We start from the raw sequence: 25,291 nt of genomic DNA on the forward strand, positions 1-25,291 counted from the left end.
CAGTGATTTGGATAATGATACAAAACAAGTCACAGTATTATAAAGAACATTAAAGCAGACCTGCAAACAGATTATACAGCCAAAATACAGGTATGTGTAATGTTTTCATGCCTAAATGGTTTGTAATTTTGTTTAGACATTCCTTGGTCAAAATGTTGCCAGACTGTTGTTTCCTAGTTGAGCTTGTCTCCGTTAGCCATTCAATGGCCAGGGAAGAAAATGAAGATCTATTCTAATGAGCAAGCTGGAGGAAGAAAGGTGACACTAGAAGCTGCACCAGTAAATAAGGTATTCACTTCCTTGGCTTTGCAGCCTAGCATTGTCGTGTAACATGACCGAATAAATGCCAATTTCTGTGGCAGCCTAAATAGATTGCATATATGCACTTCAAAAATGTATTTAGCTGTTTACCCAGAGTTCTTGTTTACACTGAAATAGTAAGCCCCTTAATTCACCTTTTATACCATATATGCTTAAAAATAAACTGACCCAAATCTAAACCATAGCACTTATTTTTACCCGAAAATACAGGAAAGGGCTTTAATGCGAGTGAAAGCTTAGAGCATAAAATGTGGCCATCAACACCAAAATTTAAAACCGTAACCAATAGAAATGGCAAAAAATTAAAAGTGAATAAATAGATCAATGGGGTAGTATTTTTTAAAACATTTTTTTATAAGATTAAATAAATCAAAATCACATAGGTGCAGTTTCTTAATCCCCCCCCCCCCCCCCTTTTTTTTTTTTCCAGAATAAGGTATTGTGTACTTTTCGGTTGCTTATGATGGGTCACTTGCTCTTAAATATGAAATGAAAGTGCATTATTGTTGGCCACCAATAGATGGCTCTGTGTCCTCATGTAAGGTGCGTAACAAACTCATGTATTTTATCTTTGACTTCAAGAATTTGTTACACACCTAATATGAGGACAAGTGTGACCCAATGTTTTTTTATAATAGCATTTTGAGGGAAAAACTTGAGTATATATGGCTACATAATGCTCTTCCTGTCATGACTTATTAACTGTGTAGCAGGACAGTAAAATACCCCAAAATACTGTCCGAGGACAATATGAGGTAATTCCATTTATAACTGTAAACATGAAAGTAGTGCATCATTTGTAGTTAAATGACTGTTGTTATTGTACGGCTCAAAGCTCTAATGTTGTGCTCATGACAGTGGTCTAAATAAAAAAAATGAAAAAGGTACAATTTAATGTTAAAATCGGATTCCTATATGCAGGCTAATGAGTGTGTTCAGGCTTTGTTAAACTCTGCAAAAGTTGATAAAAAGTGTTTGTGTTTTTACTCAGATAAAAAACAATCCCTGAGCAGTAAAGATGAGTTCTCTATATGCATTTCAAGGCCTAATTTTCATGGAAAATCAAATGTTTAGTATTTAAATAAGATGAATATTCTGTTTTCTACTGCATGCTGAGGCAACTTCTCTATAGACATGGACTAAGAATGTATGCCTATATATTTCATTGGTGCATTTTCCCCTTCTCATAAATTGTTTTAGTGTTTCCTGGATTTCTCTCACTTGGTGGAAACAAACCAGCCAAGAGATAAGTTCTTCCAGCTGTAATGACAAACTTACAAACTAAAAAAACCTTAATAGTAAAGCTGGACACACAGACAGTAATTAACATTATTGTATCATTAGGTAAAATGGAGTCACAAAGTATGAATTTGGACATTGTCAGAAATGAATCACAACTGATGTGCAACATGTTCTATTGGCTCCTTGACAGAAAACTAAATTTTAAAAAATCATAATATTTTGAATGCTATTGAAGTCCCAGTTCTTTCTATTCTATTGTCAACATTTAACCATATTGAGTTCAGTGCAGCTTGAAATTTCATGTCAGAAATCTGGATGTGCAGAGACCACCAGAAACATTCTATTGTACCGTATATCCTGGAAAATAAACTGTTTCTCATTTGTTTCAGAGATTCTGTACAACTTGCCCATTTTTTAAATCTGAATGGCTGATAGATGGTAAAAAAAAAAAAAAGATAATGTATAATATATTAGGCAGCATATGAAATATGCAAGAAAAAAAGTGAGTGCACATATTGATTCCTCATTTTAATGTTTAGTAGTTGAACCTGTTCACAGTCTGCTTCAGTGATTTTTTTCTGGTGCATTTGTCATCTGCAGTAGACCTATAACAAAGCAATGGGTTTGTTGCCTTGTCCTGCCGCACACTGGGAAGGAGTCACATTGTCCATATTTGCATACGTGGTATACAGGCTGGTCACTTGGAAGTCTGTGAAGGAATGGTCACTACTACTAGATACTGGTGTCAGACCAATGGTTCCCAGGTCACAGTCTGATAACTGAATGGGGGAGTTGCTAAATGCAGCGAGTGTGTCCAGATTAAAGCTTTCATCCTTCATGTCTTCCCATATATTACCTTGAAAACAAATATAAATAAATATATAATTATTATTATATGAATACAATTATCAGCTGTAAGTTGCTAGTGTGCACAGTGAGCCCTGTTCATTGATCAAAGTACCTAAACTAACAACTACATTTGCTGCCACATAGCAACCAGTCAGATTGAAATTACAGTGGTACCTTGGTATAAATTTGCTTTGGAATAAGTCTAACTTGGTATAAGTTCTTGGTATAAGTGTCCTTTTTGGACACGAAAAATTTTGCTTGTTAAACAACCAATGCTTGGTTTTCAACCTTTGTACTTGAACTTGTATGGGTCAAAATGAGTCGCAACACCGCACGCTACCCTTATTTACCTCTCTCCAGACAAAGCCACGACTGCCCACAAGCGTCAGTACGCCAGTTGTTACCATTCAGTGAACAACCCGCGCTATAACTCTCTGTGATATACATAACATCTCCTCCTCCTCCCTTCCCAGCACCATCCTAGTAGGCACTCAACTCTTCTCAGTATGGTAAAGTGAGGTTACGTTTTCATTTATTTCATCTAATTGCTTTTGTATTTATGTATTTTAGTATTAACCAGTGTTTAAATTATTTCATACAGCCCCATAAATGCATAATATCCCAATAACAAAAGATTTTTTTTTTCATGGGAACGGATTAATCATTTTTCTTTTGTTTCTTATGGGAAAAATCTGTTTGGTATAAGTCCTGTTTGGACTGGAACAGATTAAGGACTTATACCAAGGTACCACTGTACTTCCAAAAACTGACAGCTAGCAAATGAATATTCAACCACTTCCTGTCTTGAAAATGTAAATTAATACTCCCAGCACAATACTCTCAGGGAATGCTAAAGGGACACAATCAATTTGCACATTCAGGGCTAAATGGCAATGTGTTGCAATGTATGTATTAAGGTCTCCACCTAACCCATCAGCTGGTGTCGCCTCCTCCATCATGTAATGTGCCTCTCCCTAAAAGCCATTTGGTCACTTCTAAACAATTAAATAGGGGCAATCTTTTTTAGAAAATATATATTGTTTTTGGGATTCACATAGTTAGCGGTCCAATTTTAAGTATGACTACTATTAAATATATATATCCATACATATCTCTGTAATCTGTCCTCACAACCTTTTCACGTTACCTTACCTTGTAAAGCAAAATCCATGATGCTGGGATCAAGTGAGTCCACCTCTGTGTTCATGTCTGAGGTAAAGCCGAGGAAGTCAGATGACCCTCTGCCTATTACATGCTGGTGCAGTGGGCTCTGTGTCATCTGTGGCACCACATGGAGTGGAGGACTTTGGGCTGGAGCAGGAGAACTTGCTGCTATTCTTGCCTGTGTCTGAATTTGATGATGTAAAGGTATGGACTGTAAGGATAATGTCATGACTGGCTGAGACTGTAGTTGAGTAATAGGCACTCTTCCAGGAATGCCCCCAATGTTTGTCATTGTTGGCGTTTCTGGGGCTGTTATCTTGCTTGGAGCTTTGCAGTTTTCAGGTCTGTCCATAATCAGTTTATCCAGTTCATCTACATAAAAAGACAAATATATAAATATAGGGTGAAACAGTGTAACCAAAACCCAGATTTAAAACAAATAATGTGTATTAAGGTCTAAAGTTATTAGAAATAAAAATGCCTACAGATATCAGTAAATGCTTGCACAATATAGTTAGCATTGATCCTATCGTATTGGGTGATGGTTTTAGGAATGCTATATAGATAGGTTGCTGTATGGTCAGAAAGGAGGACAAGTTGGAGGTACCCTGCTGCAAGAACTATATTTGGTTCCCTTTAGTGTCGACGGTGATCTATTATCTGATATTATTTCAGATTACAGCTATTGATTTCCACTGAGGGAGGCTGGAAGAGCGAGTATGGGAAACACATGCACAATCACCATCAATTTAGAGAACTGTGTACTAATATTCTATATTAAAGCTGTTTTATCCAAATGACCTGTTGTGTATGTCCTCACCTGGGTTAGCCATACTCCTGCGAATTGCAGGTAGATCCTTCCTCTTCCACTTCTGCATCTCCTCTTCCATTTTGTCAATTTTAGCTGGGTTTAATGCCCAGAGACATCCCTTGCGGGAGGATCCACTCAGCTTGTTCTCTACCTTTTCAAAGCATTTGTTGAGGGACAGATTGTGCCTGACTGAGTTTTTCCAGCCATCTGGTGCTGTCTGAAATTAGGTACAATGGCTGTGTTAATAGAGTAAATTATCTGTCTGCAAATAGCATAACATTTAAAAATAGACATCCAAAACAAAGAATCTACCACCCACTTAGTATGGCTAATTAATAAATTAAAAATAAATTGCCATCGCCAAAAAAAATGGTTGGTGAGAACAATTATTATTTCATTCATACACATTGGGAATGATTTTTTGATAGAGCTTAGGTTACTCATTCTGAAGGTAACCTAACTTAGCAACTCTGAAAGGGAATTTTCCCCTTAGGTTAGGGAATGGGTACAGCTTTGATGAGTTCAACTATGCAATCGTGTACAAAGATGCTGTATTTTTATTTTTCCTGCCCCTACATGAGTCTTCTTTGTAAGGAATTAATCACATTCACAAGCAAAGTGAAAAATCCCCTTTCAAAGAGAACATTCTTCACGTCTTTAGTAAATCAATCTCGGTAGTACATACTTGTACTGGAGGTACATATTGAAAAAAGCTTGTCTGCACACAATTTTAAAACAATGTAGGCCTATTGTGTTAAACAGTGTTTGAGAAAAACATGAACTGTTTTAATAATGACACACAGCCTTATTAATATGACACCAGAAACACATTTTTGAAACCACTGTTGTTTAGTTAGACTGCCATACCTTGAAATAGGGAAAGTGTTCCTTCATGAAACTGTAGATTTCGCTTACAGGCAGGCTGCCAGTCTTGCTATTTTTTAAGGCCATTGCAATAAGGCAACTGTTACAAAAACAAAAGGGTAGTTGAATAAGTACAAAGTGGACAAATTGATGATTATCCTTCTGTGAAAAACAATAGGACGTTTACTCACCTGTATGAATAGATAGGCTTGGGGTAGTTTTTAGGATGCAGGTCCTGTGCAGTATGAGGCAGGCGTGCCTGAGCATATGGTTGTGCTCTGTAGGAGCCACTAAACATCGTCCCAGAACACTAGTGCAAAAAATATATACATTAAGCATTTTATTTTTATTCAAAATCTCAATATAAAGCCAAATGTATTGATATTTTTGTTGTACAATATTCTGAAATAATGAAACCTGCTGACCAAAACTATCAATGCACAGATCATAGATAATAGGTGGAAACCGTAAGGGCCCATTTGGACCTATGTTGTGCATTAATAAGCAATATGTAGGACAACATGAATGAGGCACAGGGGTTAACTGCTTTATTGCATTGGGGTACTATTAAAAAATACGGCAGTGCAGTCTGGCTTCATAACTAAGCATCTGCTATGATTGACATGCACTGCCATTCCCTTTAATGCATGTTGACAAATCAAAAAATGGACATGCACGCTTTCACCCAATGTATGTTAACACACCACAAAGATGTAATATAGTCCTAATAAAAAAAACTGTGTGCCTGTAATAACCTCTGCAAAAACATATAGCCATGAATGAACTAGAAAAGGTATTAACAATATGTCAGCTGGACAAACAGGATGAAAAGGGGTATTTCAGGGTCTGGAAAGTCATTACATGGAAGCAGTTGGATTAAAACATTGGGGCTGCATACAGGAGATGGGACACCTGATAAAAATATGCTAATTCTAGGTCAGTGATTCATAATGAAGCTGAAGTATAATGAAGCAAGGATAAAAATTACAGTCCAAGAGCATGCACATTGTAAAACATCTGCCCCACAATAGTAAATTCTGTATAATGAGTTATCCTAAATCTTCATGTATTGAAGTGAAATAACGTACCTGCTGAGAGCCTTGGGAAAGTGCATAGATTTGTTGAGAATGGGGCTGATAAAGAGACTGCTGGGGTTGAATACCAGGAGACAGATGTCCACTTAAATTGAACTGGTTTATCTAATGAAAAATAAAGTATAAGCAACTACGCACATACAAATCACATTTTAAATCACATTGTTTGAAGGCAGATGTGAAATATCACCACTTACACTGGATCCATGTGAATTCATGGTATTAAGACCTAGAATGCTTTGCTGCAAGCTCGCAGGTATATGAATCATCTGTCCAGGCACAGTGCTGGCCAACTGACCTAGGTAAAAAAAAAAAAAAAAACATAAAAAGTCACACAACAGGCGCCATTTACCACAACAGGATTAGATTTTACTAATGTGGCACTCTTTATACCTGCTTGTTGTATGAGGGAGTTCTGTGAAGGAAGGCTGTACTCCATCCTGTTATTGGTCATCTGCTGTAACCTGGGTACATCCACAGAGGTAAGCCATGACAAGGACTGTAAGTCGTTAGGAAGGTCATCATCTCGCATTTGTGAAGTGTCTGAAGCCGTAAGTCTGCAGGCATTAGAATAATACATTAGGAAAAATACTGAAATGAAACAAAACAATTAGGGTGATAAAAATATGTCTGTGAACAATGGGCAGATATTGACATTCTGGTTTAGCATAGTGGTGGGTTATTTCCCCTTTCTCCCCTCTCTATAGAGAACGGTGCTGTATGCACAGCGGTCGTTCAGTCCTTTGTCGTTGGAATTATTCAACGTGTGTGTAAGGCTACATACATGTGCTTGATTTCTGCCGTTTTGAGGGTGACGACAAAAGACTGAAAGATGCATGAATGAGCACTGTACATACAGCACCATTCTGCTCTATGGAGAGGGGAGGGGGAGAACGAGCGAGAGGCACCCCACTGCTCCCTCTCTTCTTCACTTGCATTTTGTTAGTTTGTCGCTCGCCGATCATGGACCTGCTAGGACAGATTCTCGTCCGATACCAGCCCTGGGAAGTATAGGAGTATTACCTTTTACTATAAAACACATTGAATCTGCTGTACATGTTTAAATGATTTTCTGTATATGTATTATTTAATATTTGTCTACCCCCAGGAAACCTGCCTCTTAAAGAATTCAATACACCGTTGACAAATTCTCTGTTAATATGAATTGTATTGTGAATACATAAGCAGCATATTGTAATATATAAGGAAACCTGAATTTCAATCTTTCTTTTAAATCTGTATTTTTAGATTCATATATACTTTTAGATTTAAACTTTCAGTAGAAAGCATTGACAATAAAATATTAGTGCTGATTACTGTATAACAAAACAAATTCATCATAAATTAACAAAACACATCTGAACATGATCACTTTTATTGTTACATTTATACAAAAAAACATGACTATACCACCTTAATTTAAAAAGTCATTAAACATAGAGAACATGAATAGAACAATAAGGTAAGACAAATCTCCTAACCTCCTTCTGCCTCCTCTAGGTCACATAATGCCAGCCTGAACATTTTAGATTGGATTGTGATCAGGTTTTGTAGCCTGAGTTCTCTTCCTAAACATAATATCCCTTTTTGCCATTTCAAAGTCAAAAAAGGCTGTAGTGTAAGGGAGAGAGCACAGCTGACCTTTATTCCTGCGCTGCCATTGGCTGAATCATAAACAAACTAGATCAAACAACATCATTTGAAAGCTGGGAAGGCCTGGCTGCTTTGCAACAGTTGGTTCTGTTATTGAATGATTGCCCATTGTGTCCACAAACGGCTAGAGCCGACTGACACGTGTCTCTATTGTTTTGTTTTTAGGTTAATTGTTTCTCTTTTTCATCATCCTCCCCCTCTTCTTTACCCCTCTCTACAGACCCTGCATTAATCTAGCTGAATGACAGCAGACAAGTAACGCACAAAAACGTGCCATCTGCCACCCGCCTGGTGCCTACTGGCCTGAAAGAGGGAGCTCGTGATTTTTCTTATTTTGAATCGAAAGGTCGGATGAGTGGTGTGAAGAGTCAAAACCCTCTGCGAATACCTCCTGTCATGTGGCAAACCTCCTTCTAGGGCTGTAAAGCATTATTAAACATTGTTAACATATAACGGGGCACTGTAGAGCTCACATGATCACAAAATTACTTAATAAAGCTGTTTTCCCTTTACTATTGCTTCTATAATCTCATTATGCCAATTTGCTGCTCATATCAGCTGCCTTGCAGGTTTGGTTAACCAGTCCTTCTGTAATGTTCCACCAATGATTTTTATTGTTTGTACTTGCAGCGTAATCCCTCCAGGGAAAATTGATGCATTTATCAGAATAAAAGGCAAAAGGCAGGGCATGTTATACTATATACATTCTACAGCTTTTCTATAATCCGACATATGCCTATAGAGGTTCATCTCAACAAAGATTGACATACAAATTAAACTAACAGCCACCTATTACAAATTTATCTGGGTTTAGTAATATCAATTCTGACTTACTGCTATGGGCTGCTGTGTTTCGTTTTCATTGATGTTAATACATAATGTTTAAAAAAGTCAATGTGCAAATTCAGCATAGCATTGTACTGGCCTCCCTGCAGAGATCTAACTAGTTAGGGTACAGTAAGGTTACTAAAGCCATTTCCATAGTCACATCATTCTTTGTGTCAGTTAGAGACCGTCAGTCTGATAGAAATCTGTTCCTAGTGGTTTTCTGTAGATGAATAGCCAGTAAATATATATATATATATATATATATATATATATATATATAGCCCAGTTACAGAAACCAAACCAATATCAGCATTTATACTATAAAAGCAGGCTATGTAAAAGACATAAATATTTGCAGTTGGCCATAGCAACATTTAAACATTCTGCTGCCAATAGTAATGTAACAAAAATATTTTTAATCGGGAGAAGTCGTAATGGCTTCTAAGTGAATTTGGACAGTCATTTTTTATATTATTATTTTATCTTTTTTATACCTGTTTGAACAAAATTAGCACAGTTAACAATTTGTGAAATAGGTGGCACTATCAAACTATTTACTAAAAAGTAATTCAATCATATATAGACAGTCCCATTCACTAAATACAAAATGATCCAATTTTATATAGATATATATATATATATATATATATATACCAAAGCTTACAATCAATGTAATGAAAATAATCAAATTAATTTTCTATTTAAAGCGTATGTTTTTAGTTTTGAATAGAGTGGGAAGGGATTTTGGCCAGAGACAAACTCTTGTCAGGTATTTTAGTTATCCTGTGCTCCACTAGAGAAAATTTGTCTAAAAAGAAAATCACTTAAGGCTCTTTGACATGTGCAGTCTAAGTTGGGGGTTAACTGCTCTCAAGTGTATAGTAAATTGCTATGGTAAACCATACTGCAGGTCAACGCATTGACATGAAATGCTCTTGTGTTTGCAGTGCGGTTCTTCCTTCCAAGGAGGAAAAGCAACCATGTAGTATGAAGTAACAAGATGCTTTCAAAAATCACATTGCAACTGTATGCAAACACATGACCAAAATGGTTCCCAACTGCTCCCATTCAGTTGAATCGGAGTGGTTGTGGCAAACTACCTCCTGCACATCTGAAATTAACCCTAAATGACATATGACCAAAATGCACCAAATCCAGCTAAATTACACCAAGCAATTCAATTAGGTAAAACCACATTGCTGCATGTAGTTCAAATTTGTGAGGACAAACTAAGATACTTACTACAGGAAAGAATAGGTTGCACTTAAATATAGTGTCCCAATCTGATGTAAGTCCAAAGCTTCAGAACTCATCTATTAGTTTGGCATCTTTGGCTTAATCACATAAGAACACAGAGCATGCACACCGTACCACAAACACACCTCTATACTTCTTGTCTAATGAGAATAGTATTCCAATAAACATGTAAAATATTACATAAAACGGGCCTGCACCAGAATTTCAAATCTGTGTAGCAAGAGTTACAAGATTGGGACAACCAAATAATCATACAAGGGGTGCTTTCAACCTTTATTTTTACATTTTGAAGAATCAAAAATGAAGTATAATATGCAGGCTATCACTAAAATTGTAGTCTTTGTTTTTCACCCATGTAACACCATTTTATTACCCAATAATCCTGCCAGTGGATCCATTTTTTGTACTTCCCTTAGCAGGGTGACACTTTTGTAAAGAGGTGAAAATGCCTACTCAACCTGTGGACAGGGTAGCCTTGGGTAGAAATATAAATTTCTAAGTATATCTAACTTAGAAGCCAAATCGTTCTTCTGTTCAAAGGGTGTTCCTTTAACTCCCTGTCAGATATGTGTAACAGGGTAGCACGGTATGACAGGTAAAGTTTTTGTTTCTTGTGATAGCGCTGCAACAATAACATTTTAGGGGGAGTTAGCCTCAAGAGTCCCCAACTTATCATATATATATACCTACCGCTCCCTTTTTAGAAGAAATTGGGGTTCAAAGAACTAAGCGGACATTTATATGTGACGGGGCACCATGGTATGATACATTTTAGTGGTGGGGAGCCACAAAAGTCCCCACTTATCCTACATTTCCCTTTCTCTATTGGTAAAGAGAAATTGGAGTTTACAGAAGGTAAGTGGTCAGCTATGTGTGACAGGGTAGCACGGGCTGACAGGTATAGTTTTTGGTATGTTTTAATGGCGCCATAGTGATGAAATTTTAGCGGGAATTATCCAAAAGAGTCCTGTACTTGCAGTTACATTTTCCTTTTCTTACAGAGAAATTGAGGTTCATAGAGAGTAAGGGGATAGCAATGTGTGAGAGGGTAGCATGACAGCCCTCCTTAATGGGAAAATATCCCTGATTGTCGGTCAAATTTTGACCCTGTATCTGGCAACTTATGTTTAGGGGGCTCAAATTTAGGTTACTATCAGCTCTCGGGGTCCCCTGTGTACCCTGAAAATTTCACATTTCTATGACACTCAGTGTAAGAGATATAAAGGTTTATACATAGGGATAATGACAGCTGCATGGACACAGACACAGCTCTCATGCTGCTGCTGGGATTTTCTCACAAGGTGGGTGGTGAGCAGCACAGCTATTTGCCAGGTCTATAGGACACGCCCGCTCTCACAGAGCTCACACTGAGCATGCCCCATACCCTGCAAAACAAGAAGAACAGAGGGGGAATGAGTAGAGGGCCGAATCTGACCGCTTCACGGGCCAGATGTGGCCCACGGGCCGAAGGTTGGACACCGTGATCTAAACAAAACTACTTAGTAGTAGTAGAGTTCTGACAGAATACATATGTAGAATAGTTATGTAAAGTTGTTTTCTGCATCTCCTTTTTAGTTCCTTTATGATGCATGCACATTGCAATACATATCTGGCTCTGGACAACTGTAAGATGGAGTATACAACCATATGTTGGGGACACGGTAACTTCTGTGTGTTTGTACAGGTGGTTTATCAACAGAGGCTACCCAATCATTGACAATGACAATTGGGGACCCAGAAGTAGCTGAAAAAGAAATGGTGGCTGGGATGCAGTGACTGACGGCCCTGATTGGGCAGTGCTGGAAGGTTAATTTGCAATAATGCCATTATCTTTTTTTCATTTAAAAAAGATGTTTGAAACGGTAGACAGGAAAAACTGTAAAACAATTTGGAGTACACCTATGAAATAAAGGCACATTTCCCCATATTTAGCCCTTATGCAGGTAAAGAAATATATGTGTTCATCCTGGCAGAAATACACTGTGCTCTCGATTCCCTGTTGTGGAATGACAAACTTTCCCCTTTGCAAAAGAAGAGTTAAGGTTTTATGTGGTCCAAGGGAACAATCTGATACAACAGAGTAGGCTTCTTTTGATAACACAGAGAACTGCAGAACACTGGAGTTCTGGATTTCTGGAAGGATTGATAGGTATTTGCATTGCATAAGGATAGATGTAACAGATGCAAAAATATGTTACAGGAAAAGAGAGACAAAAAACTGCTGTGGTAATGCCACTCATAGACTGCAATATGAACATACTTATCACCCTGAAAAGACGTGAAAACCAGAAAATCTATTGCCAGAATCAGCAGGTAATAAAACTTTGTTATGTGGGGAGGAAGGGACACCAAAAATAGATATTAAAATGTTTTATAATAAAATCTTTCAAAATGTATGTCAATGTAAATGAAACACCACAGTGGATAGCATCACACAATAGAGTGCAAATTTTCACTTTGTTGTAGTGCGATGACAGTCTATACAAATTAATAGGCTGCATAGGAGTTTGTTACACAGTGCATAGATCTAAACGCGCCCCCAGACTTTACCGCACCTCTGACCCACTGGCACATGCCGGGCATCAGACTATGTATATAGTTACTATGTAGGTAGGGCTACATAAAAGGACAAAATCAAAAGGAAAAATGTCAAAAGTTAGACTTAAATATATTAGTTTGACTGAACATTTAGATCTTGCATGACTTTTTCACACAGTTCTCTTTAAATCATATATTTGTACAAACACTAACACAACTACCTATATAAATGTTTAAAAATAAAGTACTGTCCAGCTGTAAAAACAACAATGTGCTTGTTTTCCTGTTATGTATCAGAAAACCCATTGAGCATTCCCTTAGGCCCCCAATTTGACTAGTAGAAGGGAAAGTGGGAAAAACTGACCCAAAGCGTGAAATATTCAAGCTCATAGGAACAAAGTAAAACCGTAATAGGGGATTGGTTAGAAAAAAGCTCACCTACCATCAGAAGAAAGGGAAAATCTTATCCAATTTGATCAAATAATTATTTTCTTTATGCATCAAACAACAGTTTTAGGTGAAAAAATGAAAAATGTGAAAAATCTTTTAAAACACATCATTCTATGAATCTAGGTCAATCATTTATTGTTACTTGTATGGTCAGCATTAAATCAGGTAGCACAAGGCCTCTACTATTAGCCTTGCCTTATGCAATGCTCATTATTGTGGCACACATAGTACTGCAATGGCTTGCTTTGGTGTGAACGGGCCCTTACATTAAAATTCAGCTGCTGAGGTGACTAAAGGATTAATGCGACTACAGGCAAGTATCTGCTTTGTTCTAGAAGGGTATATGTTATCTTTAGTGTCAGTGACAACACAGAAGAGAAATTAAAGTTATTAAAGGTAAGATAATGCACCTTGTGGTACCTGAACTTAGGCAAAGCAGCATTTTAAAGGACTGATTAGGACTAAACGGTAATGCTACAATTGTGCTTTTATCAGTGCAAGCCTATCAGTCTGCAACTTAAGGTGCGTACACACTTCCAATTTTTATCGTTCCAATCGAACGACGAACGATCGATTGGGCAAAAAATCGTTCGTAAAAAAGTAACCAACGACGCCGACGAACGAGGAAAGTCGCTGGAAACGAACGACCGGACCGACGGATCGGATTGGACGACGATCGTTGACCATCGTTCGTGTGTACGGTCGTTCGTTGATCGTCCATGTTCAGAGCATGCGTGATGAACGAACGTCCGTCACTTTCCTGTCGTGCACATAGTTCCTCTATCGCTCAAACGATCGTATCTATTGTGTGTACAATATCTACGAACGATCGTGTCGTTAACTCTATGTGCAGGATCGGTGCTATACGATCGTTCATATATATCGTGCATGAACGTTCGTCGTTCGTTTTCCAACGATAATAATTGGAAGTGTGTATGTAGCTTTATCTTTATAAATAACAGGGTTGCTTAGTGTACTCGATCATCTTCATACAGAAAAGACTAATGGTAGCCATAAATGACCCAAGTTTCTCCATGATACAAATGCCTGCTTTAAAATAAAATAATTTAAGGATACTATAGGAAGCAGTTCAGCAATTTCAACATCCCTAATGCTGCAGTAAGTCCCACTAAAGCCAAAACTGAATGAGGAAAATTTCTAATAGAAACTACATTGATAATTGGAAACAAACATATATAGAAGAAAGTAGAGGGCAGTATGTCTATTTCATGGGCCAAATGTGCCTGAACACTGGATTCCAGCTATTTCCCCTCATCTCTGAATTCAGATATTGGGCGGATAATCAGATGTGAACAAGTGACACCCAAAGTAGGAAGAATAATAGATGCCAGGCTAGATCTCCCAGCATCCGTGTAATGGAAACCATGTGTGTACATAAGGAGGGGCTTGCAGATACAAGAAGTAGGCGGTGAACAAATTGTAGGACCTCCATCTGTTAATGTAAAATAAAAGACATAAGAGGTCCTGTCTCTATGGATACATGGACCGATACCGATAAGCACAGATACACAATGGATTTTTGAATTGGTAAAGTCCAGTTCCAAGACTTATAATTTTTATTAATCAATATAATTTAGTTGTTCATGTTTGGTTTTAACTGGGCTTTAAACAGATTTGCAACAGACCTTTTTCAAATTTCCACATTTGAAACATTCAATTTCAAGGAACAACAGCATAAAGATTTACTAAAAACCTTGTAATGTTAAAAAAAAATGAAGTTTCACATAAAAATCTACTATACTGACGTAGTAATGTAAGCAATAGATGAACATAATGTGGTATTTACAACCAGTAGATATGATTACTGGATCTGCCTAGATGAACATTATTTCAAGTAGAACTTTCTGACAAGTGAATTTTCACTTTCACCTTCTTGAAACTTTTAATGTTAGGGATAACAGTATAAGATGAAAGCAGAGATTTGCAAACAAGTCCTCTCTTTCACAGTTGTACAATTAGTAATGCAAAGGCACATCTAAAAGGTCTGTTTCTGCTTGTTCATACACCAGCACACATGCAAAATGAATTATCATTCAGACCTATTATAATTAACTGGATTCCGACTAAATCGGTAAATAGGAATGAACAAGCATTTCATCACAGTTCATTCTTTCAGTGAAGTTTATGAGGCCGGACAAAGAGCAGATCCCTTTTCATGTAACATCAGATATGTTGTGCTTGTTACAGCATTTATTACCAGAAACTGCCGTGACATCATTTAAAGCTTGAGTAACCATTCCCTAAATATGCTTTGACTGCTCCAGGAGATGTTCTCCCAGAGATCTCTACACAGAGGCAAATTCACACAGCCCTTCTCTTTTAATTGGGAGCCATTCTCCTGGCCATGTAATGTGGGGCTGCACAGCAACCCCGCAGCGATGTTCGGGCCCCGTTATGTGCTATGGTGACAGGGCAAGTGTAAACAGCACTCATACAAAGTGACAGCTCTATTCTTTTCTCTGTCAGGCCCTAATGAAAAAACTTGCCATTATTTACGCCACTCTCAAGGGAACAATCACAAAACTACTGCAAAAGTAGTACAATGCGGGTACAGGTTTGAAGAACAAACTACATATCATGCAAGGAATGCACAGTACCCATATACATAACTGTATGTACTAATGGACTGGGCTAAAAGTATGCCAACCAAAGTGAATTGTAGATTTAAAAACATAACATGTTTTATTACTATTAAGATTTATGTATGTGCACATTAACAATATGTATGCTTTAAAAGTCAACTCCATCCCAAATCAGGATCATAGTTTAACAAGAATAAAGGCAAGTTTATTGTTGATGGTTTCCTTTATCACTTGGAATCAGCAGAAGCCAAATATGACAAAAAGAATTCAAAGTTCTGCCCAACTGTCCTGACTATCACAGAGCCCACTGTTGGTGTCACGTTCTCCAAAATGGTTTATAATATAACGAAGAAAAAAAAAACTATACCAATTGAAGTATGCATTTTGTAAAATATTGAAACAAAAACTCCTGTTTTTGGGCCACAAGATATACCAGACTGGAGACTGATCCTGCTTTCTGATGTCCAAAGATATATGTGGTATGGAAAGAAGATAAATAATAGAACCTAATTCAACAAAGACTTTTTTCTTGCACCAGAAAACAGAATGCTATTTAGGAATAACACAAACCAGTGTAAAACAAAAGAATACCCCTAAGGAAAAACTGTACTCCCAGTAATAGAAATAATTACAGACAAGAGACATAGTGAACATTTAGGTGCAATAACGTTTCAACCCCATTACACATTCTCATTACCAATTTATTGGTGGATTTAAAAAATAATATATTATATAAAAATATAAAGCATTACATACCTGCAATATGATTTAGCTATATAATATACCAAAGAGTATATTAAGCACCGTTAATAGAAAGCCTGTAATCCACTACATAGTCTACATACCCAAAGCACAGAGAAACTAGGCACTGAAATAAAACTATTTCTAAATTTGTTTAGCAGAATTTTTTAACTTCATTCAGACATTATTTGGTATTAAAATCACAGTCAAGGTATTCATATAAAATGAATTACAGTTGCAATGGAAATGCTAGAAAAGTTTAATAGAATGCAAACTTTAATATCCACAACCCCCCCCAAAGGAAATGTGAAAATCCGAATGAACTTCATTTGATTGTAATCTGCCTATCTTCTTTATTTTACAAACAAGCTGTATATAAATGTGTGAAAGGCCTATTGATGTTAACTGATATGGATAAAGGAAAGTTCACATTGAATAGGAGAATAAAAAAATGGGTGTCTTAAAGATAAATTACAGCAATGTAGCTGAGTACAAATTATAAAAAGATTGAGAAATCAATATGTGGAATGTTGGATGGGTGATACACAGGGGGGATGTTAAGATCACAGTCTTCAAATGAATTCCTACCAATGATTTTACCTCTACACCCGATATTAGTAAAAACAGCAAACCAAGCACAAATATATAAACAGGCAAATGGATATTTCTTCTTTTTTCATGGCAAATATCAATTTAAATGTTTTGCCAATAAGTAAAAAAGTTGTGCTGGTTAATTTCCTTAATAATCAACTGAACTTCCCTTAACTTATTATTATACTTAAGGTGAAAAGCCTAAGCAAATTGTATTTCCACACTCGTGCACAGTATACAGAGTAGACGTTTACCACCCTGAACCCTATATAATCCTTTTTTACAGATCTTCCTAAATAGACACATTTGTATCTCATGCAACAACAAAATCCCATCCTTTGAAAGCATTGCTACATGTTACACTGTATGCACAGAGCGAAAGTCTTTTCATTATTGTATGTATTATTTTGCACAAATACTCTCATATACAAGTTGTCTAGATCCTGAAATGACACTTTTAGAGGGTGACAACTACACCCCTATCAGTATACTAAACCTATAATCAGCCCTGTGTGGTGCTGAATCTAGTATTACTAGATAGCAACCATTAGTACATAGCAGCTATTCAGATGTATTGTTCATTTACCCAGTACAGGATACACAGGTATGAATGTACTAATTCCTACCGGCAATACCCGCTTTATTGTGCTTTCACAAATCAGCCTGATTTCCAGATAATCTCTATGAAGCGATGGTGACGTTTATGCCATGCTGAAAAGCAATCATGTAAGAATCACATACTGGGAAAATGATCAATGGTACTGATAAAAAAATATCTGTATTTGTATTCAAGTTCACTGGATCAGAAAAATATAAAAAGTAAATTTGATATACCCAAACAGTAAAATACCTAGCAGTAGATTATTATTATAAAAAAATGAAATCTGTTTTTGTTTTGAAATATGGGAATCGCACGGACAGGTAACAGTAACCTCAATACAGCTGTTTCTGAAAATACTGTATTATATATTGTTGTATTTGCTGCCGGGATATTTGTGTTACATGTTCCTATGTAGAATACAATATTTGTGTTACATGTTCCTATGTAGCATACAATCATAGGACTTACCTGTAATCTTGGTTATGTTCTGTGGTCCTGATTATTCCAGCCATTATTCCTGAGATGTCGCTGTCTATCATCTCCTGTAAAAACAATAGGGATGGTTAGATGTGTATGGATATGTTATTATCAGACATGGGATGATGTGTGAATGGTGACATATATGCAGCTCTTTCCATGTTATATATATGATATGTGCATGCATGGAGATGAGATCCTGGTGAATACCTATGAATCCTGGGCAGGCTGATGTATCCTTTAGAAGCCGGGTATTTGCAGCTTGGAGCAGCTCTGTGTCTGGGCACTGCTCTCCTCTTTGTAATGAGATGGCTATCTGGTCCCAAACCGTTTTTAAATTTCCCTCTCAGGAGCTGTCCATGTGGACGCATGCGCACTGCTCGCCTGGGTCACTAGCAGGGCAATGCTGGCTTGGTGTGTCAGTGGTCCTTCTTCGCCCCGTGTCTCCCCCCACCCTCTGCCCCCAACAAGCTGGCCTTTGTGCTCGCCAGAAATGCTGTGTGGAAGCCTGGCATTGAGGTCCCGAGCTGCTTATTAGTGTGCCCGGGGGACTCGGTTATGTACAAGTGCATGCAGCTCTTATTTTAATGTTTATGTAGCCCCCGTTATGGCTAATTACTAAGACATGGCACTTTGTACAGTGAGAAAAAAACAAGCGGGCGGGTGTCAGAAACAGGACACCTGCTGCCTAGACTGAACCTTCTTCCTGGGGTGTCAGTGAGGTTTCCCCAATGCGCCTTGCATGTCCTCACACCGGGCACATTTGCCTTCTTGGGTCAGAACACCCCTCGTTGACGATGGTACGTGCCCAGGGAGCTGAGGCTTGTTGCAGATTTGAAAGTTATGCGGAAAGTGGTGCGGTCGGGGTAGTCCGGTTGCTCCTGTGTAGTGTCCGGTGTGACGGAGCTGCTCCGTGCAGGTGTCAGTGGAGCAGTGTGAGCCCGATAACTCTGCTCAGTCCTCACTGCTCCCCCACAACCTGCGAACAGCCGTTGGCCAACCAATGAGCCCGCCTGACCCGCGCTGTCCATGCCCGCCGCTCTGCCCGCGTCCTAGCCCGGGAAAAGGCTGCTCAGATGGCGGCAGCACCATGGGGAGAGAAAGGGAGGGACAGCAGGCGCCGTACAGCCAGAGAGAGGGAAAACAAAGTACAAACACCTATTGTCTGCACACCCAACCTAATAATAATAATAATAACATTCACTGGGATTCACATCACTGCCTAGGCAGGCGAATATCACATAACTGATCGCTGCACAGGATGAAAAAGGCTGCAGAAATCGCCTCGATTTATAAACATTGATCAGCTCCAGTTAGATTCTCAGCAAACCTGGTATGGATCTGGTCCTAAAATGAAAACATTTGTCAAATGATTTTATGAGATCCATACCATGTTTGCTGGATCACCCAGGTTCTCCTACAATATATTTCCCATTCTGGGAGAGCTTTACTAAATCAGGCTGTGTAATGTAGTGTGGGTCATTAAGTGTCACATAATGGTCCTGATTTAATAAAGCCCACCACGACTGGAGAAGATACACTTTCATTAGTGAACCTGGGTGATCCAGCAAACTGGGAATGCATTTCTTCAAAGTCATTTGTATTTGCTAGCAAATGTTTTAAATCCTAAACCAGATCTATTCCAGCTTTGCTGATGAAAGTGTATCCTCTCCAGCGTTGGAGAGCTTTAATAAATAAGACCCAATGTGTTATACACAGGGATACCAGACACTGAATAAAGAACAATTTCCGGTGTTTCCACTTATGTGTTTCCCCGCAGTACGTTTTGTCAATGCACTGACGCTGCACGCTATTCTGTATTTGTGGACTGGCCAGTTTACTGTAATGAATGGGATCAGCACTGCAATTAACAGCCAAGCCTGGAAGAATCTAATGTTATTTTAGGATACTTCTCCAGTGACAGCTACTAGCATTGGTTGTGGTGCTGTGGGTTAGCACAAATGTGCACTTTCATAATTTCATAGATTTTGTTTTTAGGGATAAGAAAATCAACAATACAAAAATGGATATGTTATGGTATTGCTTGTATTGACAACTAGTGACAAAAAATCCCTGGACACTTATCCATCTGTGAGATCCTAGATACAAGAGAAAGTTGTTAGAAGTAACTTAAAGGTCATCATATTTGATGTTTTCATCTAATTTAGGGGAAGTAAAAAAAAAAAAAAAAACTAACCTTTTTAATGGGCTTTGCACTGCAATGGTTAGACTCTCATTTTTATAGGGGGAATGGAAAAAAACTTTTAATGACCCTATTCCTTGACTGCAGCCTTCTTTGTGTGAGCAGTCCCTTCTTTTCCCAGGCACTCCTTCCTGCATTGACTTAAATGTAGGACCGGTTGTACTGCCCTGTAAGTGAGGATATAAGGAGCCACCTACAATCTGGGGAGTTGGAGAGGAATGCATTGGCTGCAAAGCGAACAATATATATAAGTAAAAATACCTTATACCTCCTCCTAGACAAAAATGAACATATAATTTGGCGCTGTGGGTGTAGCTCCACCACAAGGGTATTTTTATGTTAATTATGAAATTCTGTTTTAAAGTGGCTGCACATCCCACTGAACCTCAGGCTGCTCAGTAGATAAAGTTCTGATACTTCCTATTGGTAAAGTAGCTTACCTGCTCTCTTATGCCCCAGCACAGTAATACTGGAATATCCCAGCAATGGTCTATGGCTCTGGCCAGTATGAATATGTGTGTAAGGAAGGATATACAACCTTGAGATAACATGCAGTGTGGACCTTGTCTATTGTTTTTGGTATTGTTTATGGTCCTGAGCCCATTTATGCTTTAACTTAAAGATAACCTTTTTCTTCCCCTTGCCAAATCTACTTTTCTTACTGTGATCTGCTGTATAATATGATTTTGTGTGTCGGTAATAATGTAAATGGGCCAAAGGCTGCAAACGCTTGAAATGGCCAAAGCTAAAAATGGGCAAACAATCCAAATATGGGACAACAATATGAAACAATATAAATGTCTTTACGACCACAATTTAAATCTACTCAACAAGTGTTTCAGTTATGCACCCATTACCCTGACATGTGAACCATATATTTTTCTGCTTAATTTAGGCACAGGTTCACCTTAATATCTACTAAAAAATTTCACTGAGAGATTGTATAACTGCCATTTTTATCTTCTCATCTGGATTATGTTCTGATCCTAGGCCTTAATACCTTCTGAATCATTGACCCGGAATGAGTATGCAGCTCAGTGCTCATCTAATTGCCACACAGCTTGCAGTTATCCGCATGCTTGTTTTAGGTTTGAGATTGACGTCAGCAATGGCAACTTTCATCATAGCTCAATATTGGACCACTCAAAAAAAAACATGTAAGTTTGGAGTGATTGTATATATTTATACATACTGTGGCATTGTTTTGAAGTACTGTGGGTGCCAAAAAGACTGAAGAACCACTATGTGCTGTGTTCTGTATACATGTTTGAACTCTTCAATATATATAATGTATCATTTACCAAACACAATTCAGTTTTACTTTGGCTCAAACTAAATTAGAATCTTTCTAAATGTTACTATTCCACAATGTATCGTTCCTGCTGGTTTATAACAGGAGTGGATCCACATTTATACTTTGTACACTAAATATAGTTTAGGACAGCGGTCGCCAACTGGTGGTCCACAAGAAAAGTTCGGTGGTCCGCAGCTCTGGCGGGGGTCAGGAGAGTCATCCCGCTTGGGGGGGCGCACCGGCCAGAGCCGTGGACTATGTCTCCCGTACGCATTGCAGGCTAAGGACGGTGGGTTGTGTCTCTGGTCGTGGGCGGGTTCTAGCATCATGATGTCACTTCCCCTTTCAGTGACGCCCAGCTCCCCGCGCATGGTGGTCCATGAGCTCCAAAAGGTTGGCAACCACTGGTTTAGGAACACACAATTTGTTAGATTAAGCAGTGTATTATCAATACAGCACAAAAATTAGTTTGTAGGTTTGAGGTGTGTGATATGATTATATTGTGTTACTTTATATAATTTAGAATATATAACCTATCGGTATATTATTTTCACATTATGTATGTGTAGCTGTAAACCTTGATGAGTGGTAGGTTTGGTATGTGGAAAAAATGTATTCATTGTATCAGTAACAAACTGACCAACCTTTATTTATTATATATTATTTATCCCTTTACAATTTATATTTTGTGACTTATAAGTAGTACTTATGGTAGAACCCTCCTATGGTGACAAACTCAGTACCCTGAGCAAGGGTGTCAAACTCAAATACACAGAGGGCCAAAATTAAAAACTTAAACAAAGTCGCGGGCCAACCTTGAAATTTTTTGAAAAAATGTAGGACATTTTTAGATTTAAACCCTTTTCATATAGAAACAAAGAGGTTTTGCTTCACATTCAATCTAGAACAAGCTTATAATAGAGAAAGGGGCATAATTTTTTTTTTATTTTATTTAAGAAAAAACTTTATGCCTCTTTCTCTATTTGTAGCCTTCTGAGTTAAATGTCAATGGTAACCTTTTTGCACAGGCTAACAATACTAATAACAATATTCTACTATTATCTATCTATATCTTCTATAATCCAACTATTCAAGTCCATGCCTTGGAGTAGCAAGGAAAAGTACAGCTGAGGAGGAGTGCTGGAAATGCCAGACGCGGCCAATGCGAAGCTAATTTTTATTGAGTGGCCTGCCGCTGAAACTCCTTCTTCATTGACATAGTGCTGCTACTAAATTCCTGACATTATCAGTCCAATGAGAGGCCATGCATGGGCAGAGAGCCCGCTGGTCTACGGATGCGAGTGTTGCCGGGAATTGTAGTAGCGGCACTATTTCAATGCCAGCTGCAGTTCAAATTTAGGATTCCTTTGGGGGCCAAAAAAAGGACGTTGGGGGCCAGAGTTTGACACCCCTGGGGTAGAGTATCCAGACACTCAGAAGCTTCCAACAGTGTTCTGCACCTCCTCTAAGTCTGCACTTGAAGCTTACACCATACTATACTGCTTGATGCCCTTGACCCGGAGTCTCCTGCAGTTCTGAAGAGAAGCCAAGAAAAAGGTGGTATACATACATCAATGTATTTTTGTCTGGCTGTATAATTTATAAAATAGGCTCAGAATACTTGAGAGCCAGTCTAGGGTCAAAGAATACTTGATACTCGTGTTCCATCTTCTAGTTTTGCATGGGATAAATTGAACAGACCCTTTAATATCCTAAACAACCCCGCAGTTTACCTAAAAGCATATAAAAACATCCCAATCCACAGTCTTTAATATTACCAGTTTTCCAAAACAATCATTTTTAAGTCATAAGCAGATCAATTTGTTATTTATTTGCTAATTTGCCAGCAATTTTTTTTTTTACAAAAACTACAGGATAGGCCCATTCATTGCCTTCAGGCTGGCCCACAACTCCGACATTATTTTGGTGCAAACAATTTTCTGCATCTTTTGAACACGCTGTTAGGAGGTTACCTGTGCCTTCTTCAACAATGTTAGAGTGATTTACAACAGCATCCTTATCTGTGGAAAATTGTGATCAGAGAAGCAGAGAAGTATGAAACTTTTCTGGATACCTTCTGAGGGACAACAGCTGATTCAGAAGAGTGCATGGCATCAATGGTCCACCAGTGTCTCCCAGTGCTTAGGAGAGGATTTGGTGGACAGGAGAGTCTATATGTAATAGGCAGTCAGGATTAATGCAGGCGATCAGAGGAGCACTTGCTTTACATGTCTAGCTGCACTTACATACTGACCATACCCCCAAACATATCTATTATCTATCTATATATTATCTATCCATATATCTATAAGTTTTGAATAGCAAAAAGATCTATAGCAACGAAATGCTTGCAAGCTGTGTTATTTCTCCCTCTATATACCATATATGAGGGTAAGTTGCTTCAGTGTAAAAGGAAATCCTCCCATAAACAGATGGCTTTGAAATAGGTGTCTTATTGAAAGGCATTCCCTTACCCACTTGTTAATGTGAACTGGTCAGCAAAGGGGAGGGTACAGATTGCAATACAGAGGTTATAACATTTCCTTACTTTATTTAAAACTAACAAAAATGTTTTTGGTATAGATGCCACTTAAAAAGCACGACTACTGCAAAGCTAGCATTTTCAAAACAAGATTTACAATACCAGTTTCTGTATTTCTCTTATAACAAGTTTACTTAAAGCAACAGAGTAGCTGCACAACTAACTGAAAGATTTGTTGAATGAAAATTGAAACTATAATTTCCCATTAATAATGGGAAATTGGGTGTTGCAATACCAGCCTGTATTTATTATAGCCTTAATTCCAAAGACTTACATACACCAAGGGGGACACTTCTTGGTTGTGATGGTGCAAATGTCAATGCCAGCATTCCTAAATCTATCAGCTTTGTCACTTGCACTGGCCATAGAGACCACATTTCTTATTGGTGCTTTGTATGAACACTGTGCCCAAAAGAGCCTAGTAATTTGTGAGGCTCTGGCAGATTACTAGCCTCCTTTCAACAAGGAAACCACAGTCTCTTCTGTATGTTTCAGCTATAGTAGTGGCGCTGGACTGCTGCAAGAGGTGCTATGTGCTATCCCAACAATCAGTTACACTCCAGGACTTGTGTACACAGGTATAGCAGCTGAAATGTAGGAGACTGGGGAACCACAAAGAACACACAGGATCAAGACAGGAACACAAAATGGGAGACCGGACAGTTCAAGGTCATTACCTAAGGAATCCACAGATATACGCGGCACAGGACGGTCAAGCAGAGATCCAGTCCTGTTGAACAGAGCCAGGAGTCATACAGGGGAAGTCAAGTAACTGAGCAAGGTATCCATGGGGTTAAGATAAGCAGAATGGGGGTCTTGGGCAAACACTGGTCCAGACAGCTAAGGAATATCAAAGATATCAAAGGTAAGAAATCGGCAAAAGGTTCTCAAGTAGAGAGCTACAGACTGGCCAAGAAAGGCAATCTTAAGCTACGTACACACTTCCAATTATTATCGTTGGTAAACAAACGACGAACGATCCTGCACGATATCTGCGAACGATCGTATAGCACGGATCCTGTACATACAGATAATGACACGATCGTTCGTAGATATTGTACACACAATAGATGCGATCGTTTGAGCGATACAGGAAGTGACGTGCACGACAGGAAGTGAACGAACGTTCGTTCATCACGCATGCTCAGACCATGGACGATCAATGAAC

At 38.3% G+C, this 25,291-nt stretch overlaps 1 protein-coding gene across 1 annotated transcript; it reads right to left on the reverse strand.

The window, feature by feature from the left end:
- Positions 1–737: 737 nt before the first annotated feature.
- FOXN4 (forkhead box N4) lies at positions 738–19,144 on the reverse strand. The gene is made up of 10 exons (XM_072415369.1): positions 18,295–19,144; positions 18,076–18,149; positions 6,739–6,902; positions 6,543–6,643; positions 6,340–6,450; positions 5,443–5,561; positions 5,255–5,351; positions 4,397–4,604; positions 3,565–3,948; positions 738–2,419 (listed from the first exon to the last, which is right to left on the reverse strand). The coding sequence occupies exons 2-10, from the start codon at positions 18,144–18,146 to the stop codon at positions 2,169–2,171; spliced, it is 1,506 nt and encodes a 501-aa protein (XP_072271470.1). The 5' UTR covers positions 18,147–18,149; positions 18,295–19,144; the 3' UTR covers positions 738–2,168.
- Positions 19,145–25,291: the final 6,147 nt, after the last annotated feature.

The sequence above is a fragment of the Pyxicephalus adspersus genome, chromosome 6 (genome assembly GCF_032062135.1).
Source record: "Pyxicephalus adspersus chromosome 6, UCB_Pads_2.0, whole genome shotgun sequence".
In the NCBI taxonomy this organism is placed as follows: domain Eukaryota; kingdom Metazoa; phylum Chordata; class Amphibia; order Anura; family Pyxicephalidae; genus Pyxicephalus; species Pyxicephalus adspersus.